Source organism: Tachyglossus aculeatus, chromosome 11 (assembly GCF_015852505.1).
Source record: "Tachyglossus aculeatus isolate mTacAcu1 chromosome 11, mTacAcu1.pri, whole genome shotgun sequence".
In the NCBI taxonomy this organism is placed as follows: domain Eukaryota; kingdom Metazoa; phylum Chordata; class Mammalia; order Monotremata; family Tachyglossidae; genus Tachyglossus; species Tachyglossus aculeatus.
In genome coordinates this window covers 18,663,239-18,678,134 of record NC_052076.1, presented here as the reverse complement: position 1 = coordinate 18,678,134, position 14,896 = coordinate 18,663,239, and the positions used below count along the sequence as shown (strand labels likewise).

General features: G+C 53.9%; 2 protein-coding genes across 2 annotated transcripts; one reads left to right on the top strand and one right to left on the bottom strand.

The window, feature by feature from the left end:
• Positions 1 to 10,097: 10,097 nt before the first annotated feature.
• CCDC200 (coiled-coil domain containing 200) lies at positions 10,098 to 11,266 on the top strand. The gene is made up of 4 exons (XM_038754847.1): positions 10,098 to 10,316; positions 10,404 to 10,578; positions 11,016 to 11,080; positions 11,211 to 11,266. The coding sequence occupies exons 1-4, from the start codon at positions 10,113 to 10,115 to the stop codon at positions 11,235 to 11,237; spliced, it is 471 nt and encodes a 156-aa protein (XP_038610775.1). The 5' UTR covers positions 10,098 to 10,112; the 3' UTR covers positions 11,238 to 11,266.
• Positions 11,267 to 11,411: 145 nt separating this feature from the next.
• Positions 11,412 to 13,704, bottom strand: TMEM106A (transmembrane protein 106A). Its single transcript, XM_038754846.1, has 7 exons — positions 13,340 to 13,704; positions 13,126 to 13,189; positions 12,899 to 13,049; positions 12,660 to 12,800; positions 12,472 to 12,515; positions 12,176 to 12,229; positions 11,412 to 12,021 (listed from the first exon to the last, which is right to left on the bottom strand). Exons 1-7 carry the CDS (start codon positions 13,497 to 13,499, stop codon positions 11,820 to 11,822), a joined length of 816 nt encoding a protein of 271 aa, XP_038610774.1. The 5' UTR covers positions 13,500 to 13,704; the 3' UTR covers positions 11,412 to 11,819.
• Between the last annotated feature and the right edge of the window lie 1,192 nt (positions 13,705 to 14,896).

Genomic DNA, 14,896 nt, shown 5'->3' with positions numbered 1-14,896 from the left:
ATAAATATTATTAAATTCATTCATTCAATCGTATTTGTTGAGCGCTTACTGTGTGCGCAGAGCACTCTACTAAGCGCTTTTTCATGACATTTATTAAGCGCTTACTATGTGCAAAGCACTGGGGAGGTGACAAGGTAATCAGGTTGTCCCACAGGGGGCTCACAGTCTTAATCCCCATTTTACAGATGAGGGAACTGAGGCACAGGGAAGTTAAGTGACTTGCCCAAAGTCGCACAGCTGACAGTTGGCAGTGCCGGTATTTGAACCCATGACCTCTGACTGCAAAGCCCGTGCTCTTTCCACTGAGCCACGCTGCTTGGGAAGTACAATTCGGCAACAGATAGAGACGGCCCCTACCCAACAATGGGCTCACAGTCTAGAAGGGGGAGACAGACAACAAAACCAAACAGGTAGAGAGGTGTCAATACCATCAGAGTAAATAGAATTATAGCTATAAGTGCATCATTAATAAAATAGAATAATAGATATGTACAAATAAAATAAAAAATATGTGCAAATATATACAAGTGCTGTGGGGAGGGGAAGGGGGTATGGCAGAGGGAGGGAGGGCAGAGGGATGGGGAGGAGGAGGAACAGAGGAAAAAGGGGGGCTTAGTCTGGGAAGGCCTACTGGAGGAGGTGAGCTTTCAGTAGGGCTTTGAAGGGAGGAAGAGAGCTAGTTTGGCGGATGTGTGGAGGGAGGGCATTCCAGGCCAGAGGTAGGACGTGGGCCAGGGGTTGACGGTGGGACAGGCAAGAACGAGGTACAGTGAGGAGGTGAGCGGCAGAGGAGCGGAGGGTGCGGGCTGGGCTGGAGAAGGAGAGAAGGGAGGTGAGGTAGGAGCGGGTGAGGTGATGGACAGCCCTGAAGCCGAAAGAGAGGAGTTTTTGCTTGATTCAAAGGAAATGCGCCGACTCCTGCGGGCCCGGCAGCCTCCGCAACACAGGAGACCTAATCTCAATCAATCTCTCTCTCTCTCTCTCTCTCTCTCTTTCTCTCCTCCTCCTCCTCTCTCCTCCCCATCCCTGACTTAACGCTGAGGTCATCATCATCATCATTTTATTATTATTATTATTATTATTATTATACTATTATTATATTATACTGTTATATTGTTATATTAATATTATTATATTATTATACTATTATTATAATAATAGTATTTGTTAAGCACTTACTCTGTGCCACACACTGTGCTAAGCGCTGGAGTGGATCCAAGCAAATCGGGTTGGACACAGTCCCTGTCCCACATGGGCTCACAGTCTCAATCCCCATTTTACAGATGAGGTAACTAAAGCACAGGGAAGGGAAATGACTTGCCCAAGGTCACACAGCAGACAAGTGGCAGAGTCAGAATTAGAACCCATGACTTTCTGACTCCCAGTACTATGCTCTACACCATGCTTCTTCCCAATTACTACAGTATAAACATTAAGGAAGGAGACTCGTGGGCATTGTCCTGAAATGGTAATAATAATGGTATTTGTTAAGCACTTACTACATACCAAGCACTGTACTAAGCACTGGCAGTTAGAGGGACGTAGGTTTAAATCCCAGCTCCACCACTTGTCTGCTGAGTGACCTTGGGTAAAGCACTTCACTTCTCTGTGCCTCAGTTCCCTCATCTGTAAAACAGGGATTAAGACTGTGAGCTCCATGTGGGACAGGGACTATGTCCAACCTGATTACTTTGTATCTAGCCCAGCGCTTAGAACAGTGCCTGGAGCATAGTAAATGCTTAACAAATACCACGGTTATTATTATGCCTAGTGGATAGAGATGGGTCTGAGAGCCAGAAGGACCTGGGTTCTAATTCCGGCTCTGCCACTTGTCTGCTGTGTGACCTTGGGCAAGTCACTTCACTTCTCCGTGCCTCAGTTACCTTATCTGTAAAATGGGGCTTAAGACTGTGAGCCCCATTTGGGACAGGGATCTTGTATCTACCCCAGCGCTTAGAACAGTGCTCGGCATGTAGTAAGTACTTTAAAAATTCCACAATTATTATTATTACTCACTGGGGAGTACATGGGGTAATCAGATCTCACAGGAAGAAGGAGGGAGGACTGGTATTGAATCCCCATTTTGCAGATGAGGGAACTGAGGCACAGAGAAGTGATTTGCCCCAACTCACACAGCTGACAAGTGGCAGAGCTGGGATTAGAACCCAAGTCCCCTGATTCCCAGCCCTGTGCTCTTTCAACTGTCAATCCAGAGTAATATTTATTGTGCACCTAATGTGTGTAGGGTACTTGCTATAAATAGTAGTGAAAGAAGTTGAGTTCCCACTTTATGCAAGGCATTGTACTAAGCGCCTGGGAAAATATAACAGAAGCAATCAGTCGTACTTATTGAAAACGTACTGTGTGCAGAGCACTGTACCAAGTGCTTGGGAGAGCACAGTATCAAAATTGGTAGACACGTTCCCTGCCCACAACGCGTTTAAAGTCTAGAGGAGACGCATCAATATAAATAATTTCTGGACACGTACATAAGTGCTGTGGGGCTGAAGGAGGGGTGAATAAAGGGTACAACTACTTGTATTACTGGAGTACCATACTGGAATACTATACTGGACTCATGCTGGGTCCAAGACACTATATACTAGATGCTCACTGGGCGCTTACTGTGTGACAAGTACTGTGTGAGTAGTGGAAGTGATGATATTTATTGAGTACCTAAGCAATGCTCTGTACTAAGTGCTTGAGAAGGTGACACAGGCTGAGCCCGCCACCCCCACACCGCACACCCCTCTAGCCGTGCCAGAGTGAAGGCTTGCCGACCACCCCAGCGCCCAATTGGTAATCTGTGCCAAGGGGAGGGGGTCTCCACCCCTCCCCTACCTCAGGGGACCCAGGATCGATTCAGGGGGGAGGGACGATGAGCCCTCCTGTCTGTCCTGTCCCCCACCTTTCATTCATTCATTCAATCGTATTTATTGAGCGCTTACTGTGTGCAGAGCACTGTACTAAGCGCTTGGGAAGTACAAAAGTTGGCAACACATAGAGACGGGGGCCCGAGGCGGCCCAAGGAGGCCCGAGGAGGCCCGAGGAGGGCACGAGAGGGCCCGAGGGGGCACGAGGCGGCCCGAGCATTCATTCATTCATTCATTCAATCGTATTTATTGAGCGCTTACTGTGTGCAGAGCACTGTACTAAGCGCTTGGGAAGTACAAGTTGGCAACATATAGAGACGGGGGCCCGAGGCGGCACGAGGGGGCCCGAGGAGGCACGAGGAGGCACGAGGCGGCCTGAGCATTCATTCATTCGTTCATATTTATTGAGCGCTTACTGTGTGCAGAGCACTGTACTAAGTGCTTGGGGAGTACAAGTTAGCAACACATAGAGACGGGGGCCCGAGGTGACACAAGGAGGCACGAGGGGGCCCGAGGGGGCCCGAGGGGGCCCGAGGAGGCCCGAGGCACCTCACTCCTGAGGGGCGGGTCATTCATTCAATCGTATTTATTGAGCGCTTACCATGTGCAGAGCACTGTACTAAGCGCTTGGGAAGTACAATTCAGCAACCAATAGAGACAATCCGGGCCCTCTACGGGCTCACAGTCTAGAAGGAGGGAAAAAGACATCAAAACAAGTAAACAGGCCCTCTGCATGTAGCAAAGCCTCTCAGTACCAGAGAGGAGAGACCCCCGTGCCCCCTGGACCCCTCCTCCCTCCCCCCTCCATCCGTGGCCTGGTGACTGCACGAGGAAGGACTCTCCAATCCTCCCGCCACCCGGACCCTTCCAAACACCGGGATCCTGACACCAGAGCAGCAGGCCAGCCACTCACCAAGATGATAACAATGTGTCAACCATAATAATAATAATGATAGCATTTATTAAGCGCTTACTATGTGCAAAGCACCGTTCTAAGCGCTGGGGAGGTTACAAGGTGTCCCACGGGGGGCTCACGGTCTTAATCCCCATTTTGCAGATGAGGTAACTGAGGCCCAGAGAAGTGAAGTGACTTGCCCAAAGTCACACAGCAGGCAGTTGGCGGAGTGGGATTTGAACCCATGGCCTCTGACTCCAAAGCCCGGGCTCTTTCCACTGAGCCATGCTGCTTCTCTACCCCTAACATCCACTAACGTCCTGATAGCACGCTCTCCAATTGACTCCGGACAGCCACACTAATGATTTGTCAATCTCTGTTTAGGCTCTATGGGTTCTCCCCCAGTTGGGAGCTGCTGATTCCCCTCAACCTGCTAAAAAAAAAAAGCCTGCATTGGTCACTGGATTCTACAGATCATCATCATCATCATTATCATCAATCGTATTTATTGAGCGCTTACTGTGTGCAGAGCACTGGACTAAGCGCTTGGGAAGTACAAGTTGGCAACATATAGAGACAGTCCCTACCCAACAGTGGGCTCACAGTCTAAAAGGGGGAGACAGAGAACAAAACCAAACATACTAACAAAATAAAATAAATAGAATAGATATGTACAAGTAAAATAAGTAAGTAAGTAAGATCAACTGCAGCAGCCCCACATTTTTTTCCTTTAGGCCCTAATCTCCCTCCCCCACCCCCCCCATGTGCCCTCAGTTTCCTTCCTCTGATTCCCCCCACCTCTGGCCCCCATAATAATAATGGCATTTATTAAGCGCTTACTATGTGCAAAGCACTGTTCTAAGCGCTGGGGAGGTTACGAGGTGATCAGGTTGTCCCTCGGGGGGCTCACAGTCTTAATCCCCATTTTACAGATGAGGTCACTGAGGCACAGAGAAGTTAAGTGACTTGCCCAAAGTCACACGGCTGACAACTGTCAGAGCTGGGATTCGAACCCATGACCTCTGACTCCAAAGCCCGTGCTCTTTCCATTGAGCCACGCTGCTTCTCCCACGCTACCCAGGATCCTTCCTCATCCCTCTCGCCACAGGCCAGTCCTCCTCCGCTCACTCCCATCCAACTTTTTCCCACCCTTTGCCCAGCCCCCCATACCTGTCATCACCCTCCCCCAAAACTGGCTCCAGCCAGTTCACTTCCATTCAACCCCTTCCTATCCCTCCCCCCAAGGGGTAGTACAGTGCTTAGTAATAATAATAATAATAATAATAATAATAATAATAATAATAATAATAATAATAATAATAATATAATGGCATTTATTAAGCACTTACTATGTGCAAAGCACTGTTCTAAGCGCTGGGGTAGATACAAGGTAATCAAGTTGTCCCACCTGAGGCTCACAGACTTAATCCCCATTTTCCAGATGAGGAAACTGAGGCCCAGAGAAGTGAAGTGACTTGCCCAAAGCCACACAGCCGACAAGTGGCGAAGCCGGGATTCAAACCCATGACCTCTGACTCCAAAGCCCGGGCTCTTTCCACTGAGTCACGCTGCTTGACACAGTCTTTAGAGAAGCAGCGTGGCTTAGTGGAAAGAGCACAGGCTTGAGAGTCAGAGGGTGTGGGTTCCAAACCCGGCTCCGCCACTTGTCCACTGTGTGACCTTGGGCAAGCCACTTATCTTCTCTGTGCCTCAGTTCCCTCATCTGTAAAATGGGGCTTAAAATGTGAGCTCCATGTGAGACAACCTGATTACCCTGTATCTACCCCAACGCTTAGAACAGTGCTTGGCACATAGTAAGCGCTTAACAAATACCACCATTATCATTATCATTATTATTATCCTCCATCTACACCCACACCCTTGGAGAATTCATTTTTCTCCCATGGCTTCAACTACCATCTCTATGCAGTTGATTCCCAAATCTACTTCTCCCTCCCTGATCTCTCTTTCTCTGCAGTCTCATGTTTCCTCCTGCCTTCAGGGCATCTCTATTTGTATGTCACACCAACCACACCTCAAACTTAACGTGTCTAAAACTGAACTCTTTATTTTCCCACCAAAACCCTGTCCTTCCCCTCTTTCCCATCACTGCAGAAAATACCGCTATCCTCCATATCTTACAAGCCCATACCCTTGGCATTGTCCTCGATTCATTTCTCGCTTTCAACCCACGTATTTAATCCGCCACCAAATCCTGTCAGTTCTACCTTTGCAACATCGCTAAAATCCACCCTTTCCTCTCCATCCTAACTGCTACCATGCTGATCCAAGCACTTTACCTATCCCGCTTTGATTACTGAATCAGCCTCCTTGCCGGTCTCCCTGCCTCTTGTCTCTCCTCACTCCAGCCCATACTTCATTCTACTGGCCAGATTTTTCTACAAAACTATTCCTCACTCCTTAAGAACCTCTAATGGCTATCCATCCACTTCCGCATCAAACAGAGACTCTTTACCATCAGCTTTAAAGTACTCACAGTTGTCCCATCCTACCTCACCTCATGAGGCCTTTGCTGATGGCCTTTTCTTCTCTCCAGTTTCATTCATTCAATTGTATTTATTGAGCGTTTACTGTTTGCAGAGCACTGTACTAAGCGCTTGATTATAGCCTACCGACTCCCACCACTGACCTTTTCTACTCACCATCTCCTGTCACACTTTTGTTCATATCGACTTACACAAACACTCCTTCCTGTTTAGAAATGATGCTGTGTCCGACAGCACTGACTGAAGTGAGGAGAGATAGGAGGTTGGGAGATCAGAAAGTATGCTGATGCAGTAATCCAGTCGGGATAGGATGAGTGACTGTCCTAACGTGGTAGCAGTTTGGATGGAGAGGAAAGGGAGGATCTTGGCGATGTTGTGAAGGTAAGACTGGCAGGTGAGACTGGTATACATATCTACATATATATATATACCTGTAATTTATTTACTTATCTATTTATTTATTTATATTAATGTCTGTGACCCACTCTAGATTGTGAGCTCGTTGGGGTCAGGAATGTGTCTGTTGTTCTGTTGTACTCTCCCAAGTGCTTAGTACAGTGCTTTGCACACAGTAAGCACTCAATAAATACGACTGAATGAATGAATGAGGAATGAGTAACCACTGGAGGTTTGAGGACTGGAGAAGCAGTGTGGCTCAGTGGAAAGAGCACGGGCTTGGGAGCCAGAGGTCGTGGGTTCTAGTCCTGGTTCTGCCACTTGTCAGCTGTTTGACTTTGGGCATATTACTTAACTTCTCTGTGCCTCAGTTACCTCATCTGTAAAATGGGAATTGAGACTGTGAGCTCAATGTGGGGCAGGGGCGGTGTCCACCCTGATTTGCTTGTATTCACCCCAGCGCTTAGAACGGTGCCTGGCACATAATAAGCACTTAATGAATACCACAGGTATTATTACCTCGACCCCCTGGAGAAAACGGGAGTGAGGTAGACGGGAGGGAGGCTGGAGTCATCAAATTCCTAAGCACTCGGCTTGAGGTCCGCAGCCGGAAAGGAGTTGGGAGTCACCAGCCGGGAGGTACACCACCTTGTACTTCCCAAGCCTTCCCAAGGCTTTCCCAAGCCAGTACACTACTGTTCTAGTGTACTTTCCCAAGCGCTTAGTACAGTGCTCTGCACACAGTAAGCGCTCAATAAATACGATTGAATGAATGAATGAATGAATGAATGAATGAATGAGGGTGGCCGCAGCCACAGCGAGGAGCTGACAGGTTGTCCTCCCGTCCCCCCCGGTCCTCCGGAGAGGAGTTGACCCATTCATTCATTCATTCGGTGGTATTTATTAAGCGCTGTGTGCGGCGCACTGTACTAAGCGCTTGGGAAAGTACACTAGGACAGTAAACAGTGACAACCCCTGTCCTCAACGAGCTGACAGTGTAGAGGGGTCCCTCCTCCCGTTCCCCAGTCCGCCGGAGAGGAGTTGACCGGCTCATTCATCATTCATTCGGTGGTATTTATTAAGCGCTTACTGTGTGTGGTGCACTGCACTAAGTGGCTCAGTGGAAAGAGCCCGGGCTTTGGAGTCAGAAGTCATGGGTTCGAATCCCGGCTCCACCACATGTCTGCTGTGTGACCTTGGGCAAGTCACTTAACTTCTCAGAGCCTCAGTTACCTCATCTGTGAAATGGGGATGAAGACTGTGAGCCCTACGTGGGACAACCTGATCACCCTGTATCCCCCCCAGTGCTTAGAACAGTGCTTTGCACATAGAAAGCGCTTAACAAATGCCATCATTATTATTATTACACTAGAACAGTAAACAGTGACAACCCCTGTCTTCAACGAGCTGACAGTATAGAGGGCTCCCTCCTCCAGTCCTCCGGTCCACTAGAGACAGCTGACCCGTTCATTCATTCATTCATTCAGTGGTATTTATTAAGTGCTTACTGTGTGCGGCACACTGTACTAAGCGCTTGGGAAAGTACACTAGAACAGTAAACAGTGACAACCCCTGTCCTCAACGAGCTGACAGTGTAGAGGGGTCCCTCCTCCCGTCACCCGGTCGGGCGCAGAGGAGTTGACCTGCTTATTCATCATTCATTCGGTGGTATTTATTAAGTGCTTACTGTGTGCAGTGCACTGTACTAAGCGCTTGGGAAAGTACACTAGGACAGTAAACAGTGCTAACCCCTGTCCTCAACGAGCTGACAGAATAGAGGGATCCCTCCTCCCGTCCTCCGGTCCGCTAGAGAGAGCTGACCCGTTCATTCATTCAGTGGTATTTATTAAGTGCTTACTGTGTGCAGCGCAGTGAACTAAGCGCTTAGGAAAGTACAATAAACAACGAGCTGACGATGTTCTAGTTCTAGTGTTCTAGTACACTAGAACAGTAAACAGTGACAACCCCTGTCCTCAACGAGCTGACAGTGTAGAGGGGTCCCTCCTCCCGTCACCTGGTCCGCTAGAGAGACAGCTGACCCGTTCATTCATTCAGTGGTATTTATTAAGTGCTTACTGTGTGCAGCGCAGTGAACTAAGCGCTTAGGAAAGTACAATAAACAACGAGCTGACAGTGTTCTAGTTCTAGTGTTCTAGTACACTAGAACAGTAAACAGTGACAACCCCTGTCCTCAACGAGCTGACAGTGCAGAGGGGTCCCTCCTCCCGTCACCTGGTCCGCTAGAGAGAGCTGACCCGTTCATTCATTCAGTGGTATTTATTAAGTGCTTACTGTGTGCAGCACAGTGAACTAAGCGCTTAGGAAAGTACAATAAACAACGAGCTGACAGTGTTCTAGTTCTAGTGTTCTAGTACACTAGAACAGTAAACAGTGACAACCCCGGCCTCAACAGCTGACAGTGCAGAGGGGTTCCTCCTCCCGTCCCCCGGTCCCCTAGAGAGAGCGCTGACCCGTTCATTCATTCATTCAGTGGTATTTCTTAAGCGCTTACTGTGTGCGGTGCACTGTACTAAGCGCTTGGGAAAGTACACTAGAACAATAAACAGTGACAACCCCTGTCCTCAACGAGCTGACAGTGCAGAGGGATTCCTCCTCCCGTCCCCCGGTCTGCTAGAGAGAGCGCTGACCCGTTCATTCATTCAGTGGTATTTATTAAGCGCTTACTGTGTGCGGCGCACTGTACTAAGCGCTTGGGAAAGTACGCTAGAACAATAAACAGTGACAACCCCTGCCCCCAACGAGCTGACAGTGTGGAGGGGTTCCTCCTCCGGTCCCCCGGTCCGCTAGAGAGAGCGCTGACCCATTCATTCATTCAGTGGTATTTATTAAGCGCTTACTGTGTGCGGCGCACTGTACTAAGCGCTTGGGAATGTACACTAGAACAATAAACAGTGACAACCCCTGCCTCCAACGAGCTGACAGTGCGGAGGGATTCCTGCTTCCGTCCCCCGGTCTGCTAGAGAGAGCGCTGACCCGTTCATTCATTCAGTGGTATTTCTTAAGCGCTTACTGTGTGCGGCGCACTGTACTAAGCGCTTGGGAAGGTACAGTAGAACAATAAACAGTGACAACCCCTGCCCGCAACGAGCTGACAGTGTGGAGGGATTCCTCCTCCTGTGCCCCGGCCGGCGGGGGAGGGGCTGAGCGGTGTGTAGTCCTCGTCCTGCGCTGTCCAGCCCCGTGCCCGGAGAGTAGATGCCCACGGAGGAGCCCACAGAGGAGCCCATGGGGCCCACTGAGGAGCCCACGGAGGGGCCCACAGACAGGGCCGCCACCGGGCCGGAGGCTCCGTAGCGCGGTAAGGCGAGCTCTCTCCGGCAGGGGGCGCCCGCGCCTCGCCTCGCCGTTGCCAAGCAACCGCCATGGCCGCCGCCGTTGCCAAGCAACCGCGATGGCCGCCCCCGTTGCCAAGCAACCGCGATGGCCGCCGCCATTGTGATACCCAGGGCCGGGCCGGGCCGGGTCAGGAGGGGTCAGGAGGGGTCCGGTCCGGTCCGGTCCTGTCCGGAGGGCCGGGGGCAGCTCCGTTTCCCTGGTCGCGGCCCCATGGGCAGCGCCTACCACTGGGAAGCCCGCCGAAGGCAGATGTTCCTCGATAACCGCCGCCTCTGCCAGCTGCGGCAGGTTGGAGGCCGGGCCGGGGGGCCGGGGGACCGGGGGGCTGGGGCCGGGGGCCGGGGGGAGGCTGAGCTCCGTCCTGCGGTGACCCAGGAGAAGGCTCAGCCGAAGCCGCCGCCGTTGGAGGAGGAGGAAGAGGAGGAGAAGAAGGGTCCGCCAGGGGCGGAGGTGGCGGCCGTCGTGAGCCAACCCAGCCAAGCCCGGTCCCCGGCCCCTCAGCCCGTCGGACAGGACCACACCCCCGGCCCCGCGCCCCTCTCCCTGCCCGGTAAGCGCCAGACCCGCCGGGATAAACTTACCCCCCAGCCCGGGCCCCGCCATCGTCTCATAGTGATGTGGAAAGAGCCCGGGTTTGGGAGTCAGAGGTCGTGGGTTCTAATCCCACCTCCGCCACTTATCAGCTGTGTGACTTTGGGCAAGTCACTTCACTTCTCTGGGCCTCAGTTACCTCATCTGGAAAATGGGGATGAAGACCGTGGGCCCACGTGGGACCTCCTGATTACCTTGTATCTACCCCAGCGCTTAGAACAGTGCTTGGCAAATACCATCGTCATTATTATTATTTGTTAAAAGCTTACTCTCTGCCAAGCACTGTTCTAAGTGCTGATCATCCGATCCCCGCCGCGGCCCGGACACAACGATGCCGGCTGGTGGGGGGAACAATCTCTCTCCAGGGATCCTCCTCTCAGTCACTTTGTGCTTTAGTTTCAGAGTCCAGCCGCCCCAACCACAGGCCGAGCATCCACCCCGCCCGCCAGAAGCGCTACTCGGTGAGGGGAGGGGGCCGTGCCGGGCGGCCGGAGGGGAACGGGGGGGGGGGGGGGAAGGTGGGTGTGTAGGGGGGGAGATGGAGGGAGGACTCTGTTTCCTTAACCGAGGCCTCTCCCCGCCCCCGCTCAGGCCATGGAGTACGTGCAACAGTGGTAGCCTCGAACGCCTGGCGCCCCGCCCCCCCCCCCCCCCCATCACCGCCCCAATAAAGCCGAGTGGGAGAGGCTCCGCGTCTGCTCTGTGCGGCCAGGGGAGCTCCCCACCCCTCACTGGACCCCAGGGAGAAAATGCCCTCCCATCCAGGGTGGTCTCCTCCCGCCCCTTCCCCGGGTCAGCAGGAACCAGCCCATCTCCGGCCGGAAAGGGGGCAGGGCGCTGGCGCAGCTCACGATCACGAGCTACCACCGCCTCCTCCTCCTCCTCCTCTTTCTCCCCCGCCACCGATTTTGCCAGGGACACACGTGACTCTCCCCGCAGGAGCGGGCCGGCGAAGGGTTTATTGGGGCGGGAGGTCAGGGTGTTCACCGCAGGAAAGCGCTGGGGTGGGCGGGGGGAGGTCACCTTAAGCCTTGATTCTCCGCTCCCCCGCCTAACATCACCCGGCTCACGCACGGACAACTCCTGGGCAGACACTGCTCTGGCCGATGCGGAGCACTCAACAACATCACGTGTGCTCACATGTGGCCCAGCCCCTGGCCAGCTCAGTCCGGGAAGAAGAGTTTGTGCGCCCTCGGGCCCTCAGGGCAAGGCGGTCTGGAGGTGTTGGGGGGACGGGGCGGTCAGGGGTCCCCGAGAGGAGAGGTGTCCGGTGTCGTTTTGTGGGGAGGGGGGGTCCCAGAGTCTCTGGGGGGTGGGGGCATGGCCCCGGCAGTCCACGTACTGGGTGCCCTCGAAAGCCACTTGCTGAGCCCGGCCCATTGAGCTGCAGGTCACGTTGCCCCTGGGAAGGAACGGGGGTCGGGAAGGGGGCCCATCTCAGCTCTTTTGCGGGGTGGGAGCCCCGTTCTCTCTACCGCCCACCCCTCCAGCGGCTCCAGGTGCGGGAGGAAACGTTGCCCATTGCCTGGGGAGCGGGGAGGGGAAGGGGTACTCACTGGAAGAACAGCAGCACGTGGTGGACCTTGATCTTCGTCCAGGAGCAGATGTTGCTGAGAGAGGGACAGACAGGGTAGAAGGACCCTGGTGGTCCCTCAGCTGGGGAAGGGGGTCTTCCTTTTGAAGGTGCCATCGACCCCCTCCTCTGCCCCACCCAGTGCGGAGCCCCGTTTGGGTCCCTCAATGGTGGGATGAGCGGTGGCCACCTGTTTGGACATCGGAGCCGCGACCTAGCCCTCTCCTTTCCCCGCTCCCTGCTCCCCCGACCCCAGGGGCCACTGTTGGGGATGCTTACCAGGTATTATTGTCCGTTATCTCGCTGACCACCGTGAAATTCTTCTGCAAGCCAAGGCAGAAGGAGGTCCGTTGGGAGGTCCGTCCCCGTCGCTGCCCCCGGGCCCAGGGGAGGAAGCGGCCGCGGAGGGGCAGGTGAGGTGGGCCCCTCTGCCTCCCCCCTTGCTTCCCCGGAGTCGGGGGGCTCACCTGGGCGCGGCCGAGGGGCCCGATATAAAGGGGGCGCCGGTCCGTGTGCTGGCCCACCACCAGCTGCAGGTGCAGGGCCTCCAGGTACAGCGCGGTCACCACCGCCGGGTACAAGTTGCCGTTGGCGATCTCGAGGGTTTTCTGGGGTTAGGGGAGGGAGACAGGGGCCGGAGACCGTCAGGGCAAGGGCCTGGATGGGGTGGGGGGGGGGACACAAGGCCGGCCGGGAGGTCACCCACCGTCACGTTGAGGATGACGGCTCCGGCCCCGGCCGAGGCGGACACGGTCAGCCCGCTCAGCTGCACTTGGATGGAGCGCGGACAGAGGAAGAAGAAGGTGAGGCCCGCCAGGAGCAGGCAGCCCAGCATGGCCAAGGACACATACCGCTTCCTGCAAGAGGGGAGCATCGGCTGCGGTGGCTGGCCGCCGGGAAATGCGGAGGGGGTTGGCGGGGCCGGGGGCTTACGTGTGTCGGGGCTTCAGCCTCTGGTCTCCATAGGGAACTAGGGCCACCAGTTGCTTCTCCAGCTCTACGGGACAGAAACGGAAGGAAGCGAGTCACCCTCAGGCCGGGACCCTTGCTCCTTTCAACTCCTCCTCCTCCTGCAGCCTTCCGGGGCGTCCCACCCGTTCCGCTGGCCGCCCACCGGACAGGTCGGGGGTCCGGGGCCGGGCCTCACCGCGAGGGATGGTGCCGGCCCCGTGGCAGGAGGGGCAGGTGACGCAGGTGGCCGGGTTGATGGTGCCGTAGCTGCCGGAGGCCGGGGTCCGGCCCAGGCCCCACCCTCGCCTCTTGCCGGACACCGTGGCATCCCTCGGGGGCAGCCCGGACTCCTTCATCGCGCCCCCTGCTCGGGCCGAGACATCTGAAGGCCCCGGGTGGGACGGGACGAGAGACCGCTCCCAGCACCGAGGGCGGTGAAACCGAAACTGTCCACGGCTGGCCCGCCCCCAGCTTCCCCTACTAGCTCCGCTCCGCCCCCACCATCAATCAATCAATCGTATTTATTGAGCGCTTACTGTGTGCAGAGCACTGGACTAAGCGCTTGGGAAGTCCAAGTTGGCAACATATAGAGACAGTCCCTACCCAACAGTGGGCTAGAAGGGGGAGACAGAGAACAAAACCAAACGTATTAACAAAATAAAATAAATAGAATAGGTATGTACGAGTAAAATAGAGTAATAAATATGTACAAACATATATACAGGTGCTGTGGGGAAGGGTAGGAGGTAAGACGGGGGGATGGGGGGGGCGAGGGGGAGAGGAAGGAAGGGGCTCAGTCTGGGAAGGCCTCCTGGAGGAGGTGAGCTCTCCGTAGGGCCTTGAAGATCAGAAGGTCACAGGTTCTAATCCCAGCTCTGCCACTTGTCTGCCCTGTGATCGGTGCCTCGGTTCCCTCGTCGGTCGTGGGTGGAGAAACTGTGTCCGTAGCGAATGTCCTTGGCGTACTTGATCACGAGACACTTGTACTGAGCGATCTGAAACTACTGGCTCCGCTCCCCTCCACCCGACCCCTATTGCCTCCCTCCGCCTTGTCCGGCCCCTGACCCCTCCCACTGTGGTTAAACTCTACAATTATTACCAGCCCACCAAGCTGGTAATCCTTGGTTTTCCACAGAAACTAGAGTTTCCTCTCTGTCCCTTGAGAAGCAGCATGACCTAGTGGGAAGAAATGGCCCTGGGAATCATGTTGGGTAGGGACCGTCTCTGTATGCTGCCGATTTGTACTTCCCAAGCACTTAGTACAGTGCTCTGCACACAGTAAGTGCTCAATAAATACAATCGAATGAATCAGAAGACCTATGTTCTAATTCCCACTCCACCACTTGCCTTTTGTTTGACCTCGGGCAAATCACTTAACTTCTCCGGGCCTCGGTTTTCTCATCTGCAAAATGGGGACTCAATACTTGTTGTCCCTCCTACTTAGACTGCGAGGCCCAGGTGGGGCTCAATTCTCTTGTGTCTGCCTCAGTTCTTAGTACAAGCTTAATAAATACAACTATTATTATTATTAGGAGTAGTAATTTCCCTCCACCCCACACTCAAACAGCCCAAGGGAACTTCCCACACCTCACCCCACCACCATTTTCGCCCACCCTACCAACTCCAGCCAGGAGCCCTTCAGGGCCAGATGCACAAACCCTATTCCCAGCAGTCCAGCACAGCTCCGGGAGAGAAACGGGGCTGGGAAGGGTATAAGGCCTGCCCTGGGGGTTGGGTGCCAGTCCCTATCGTT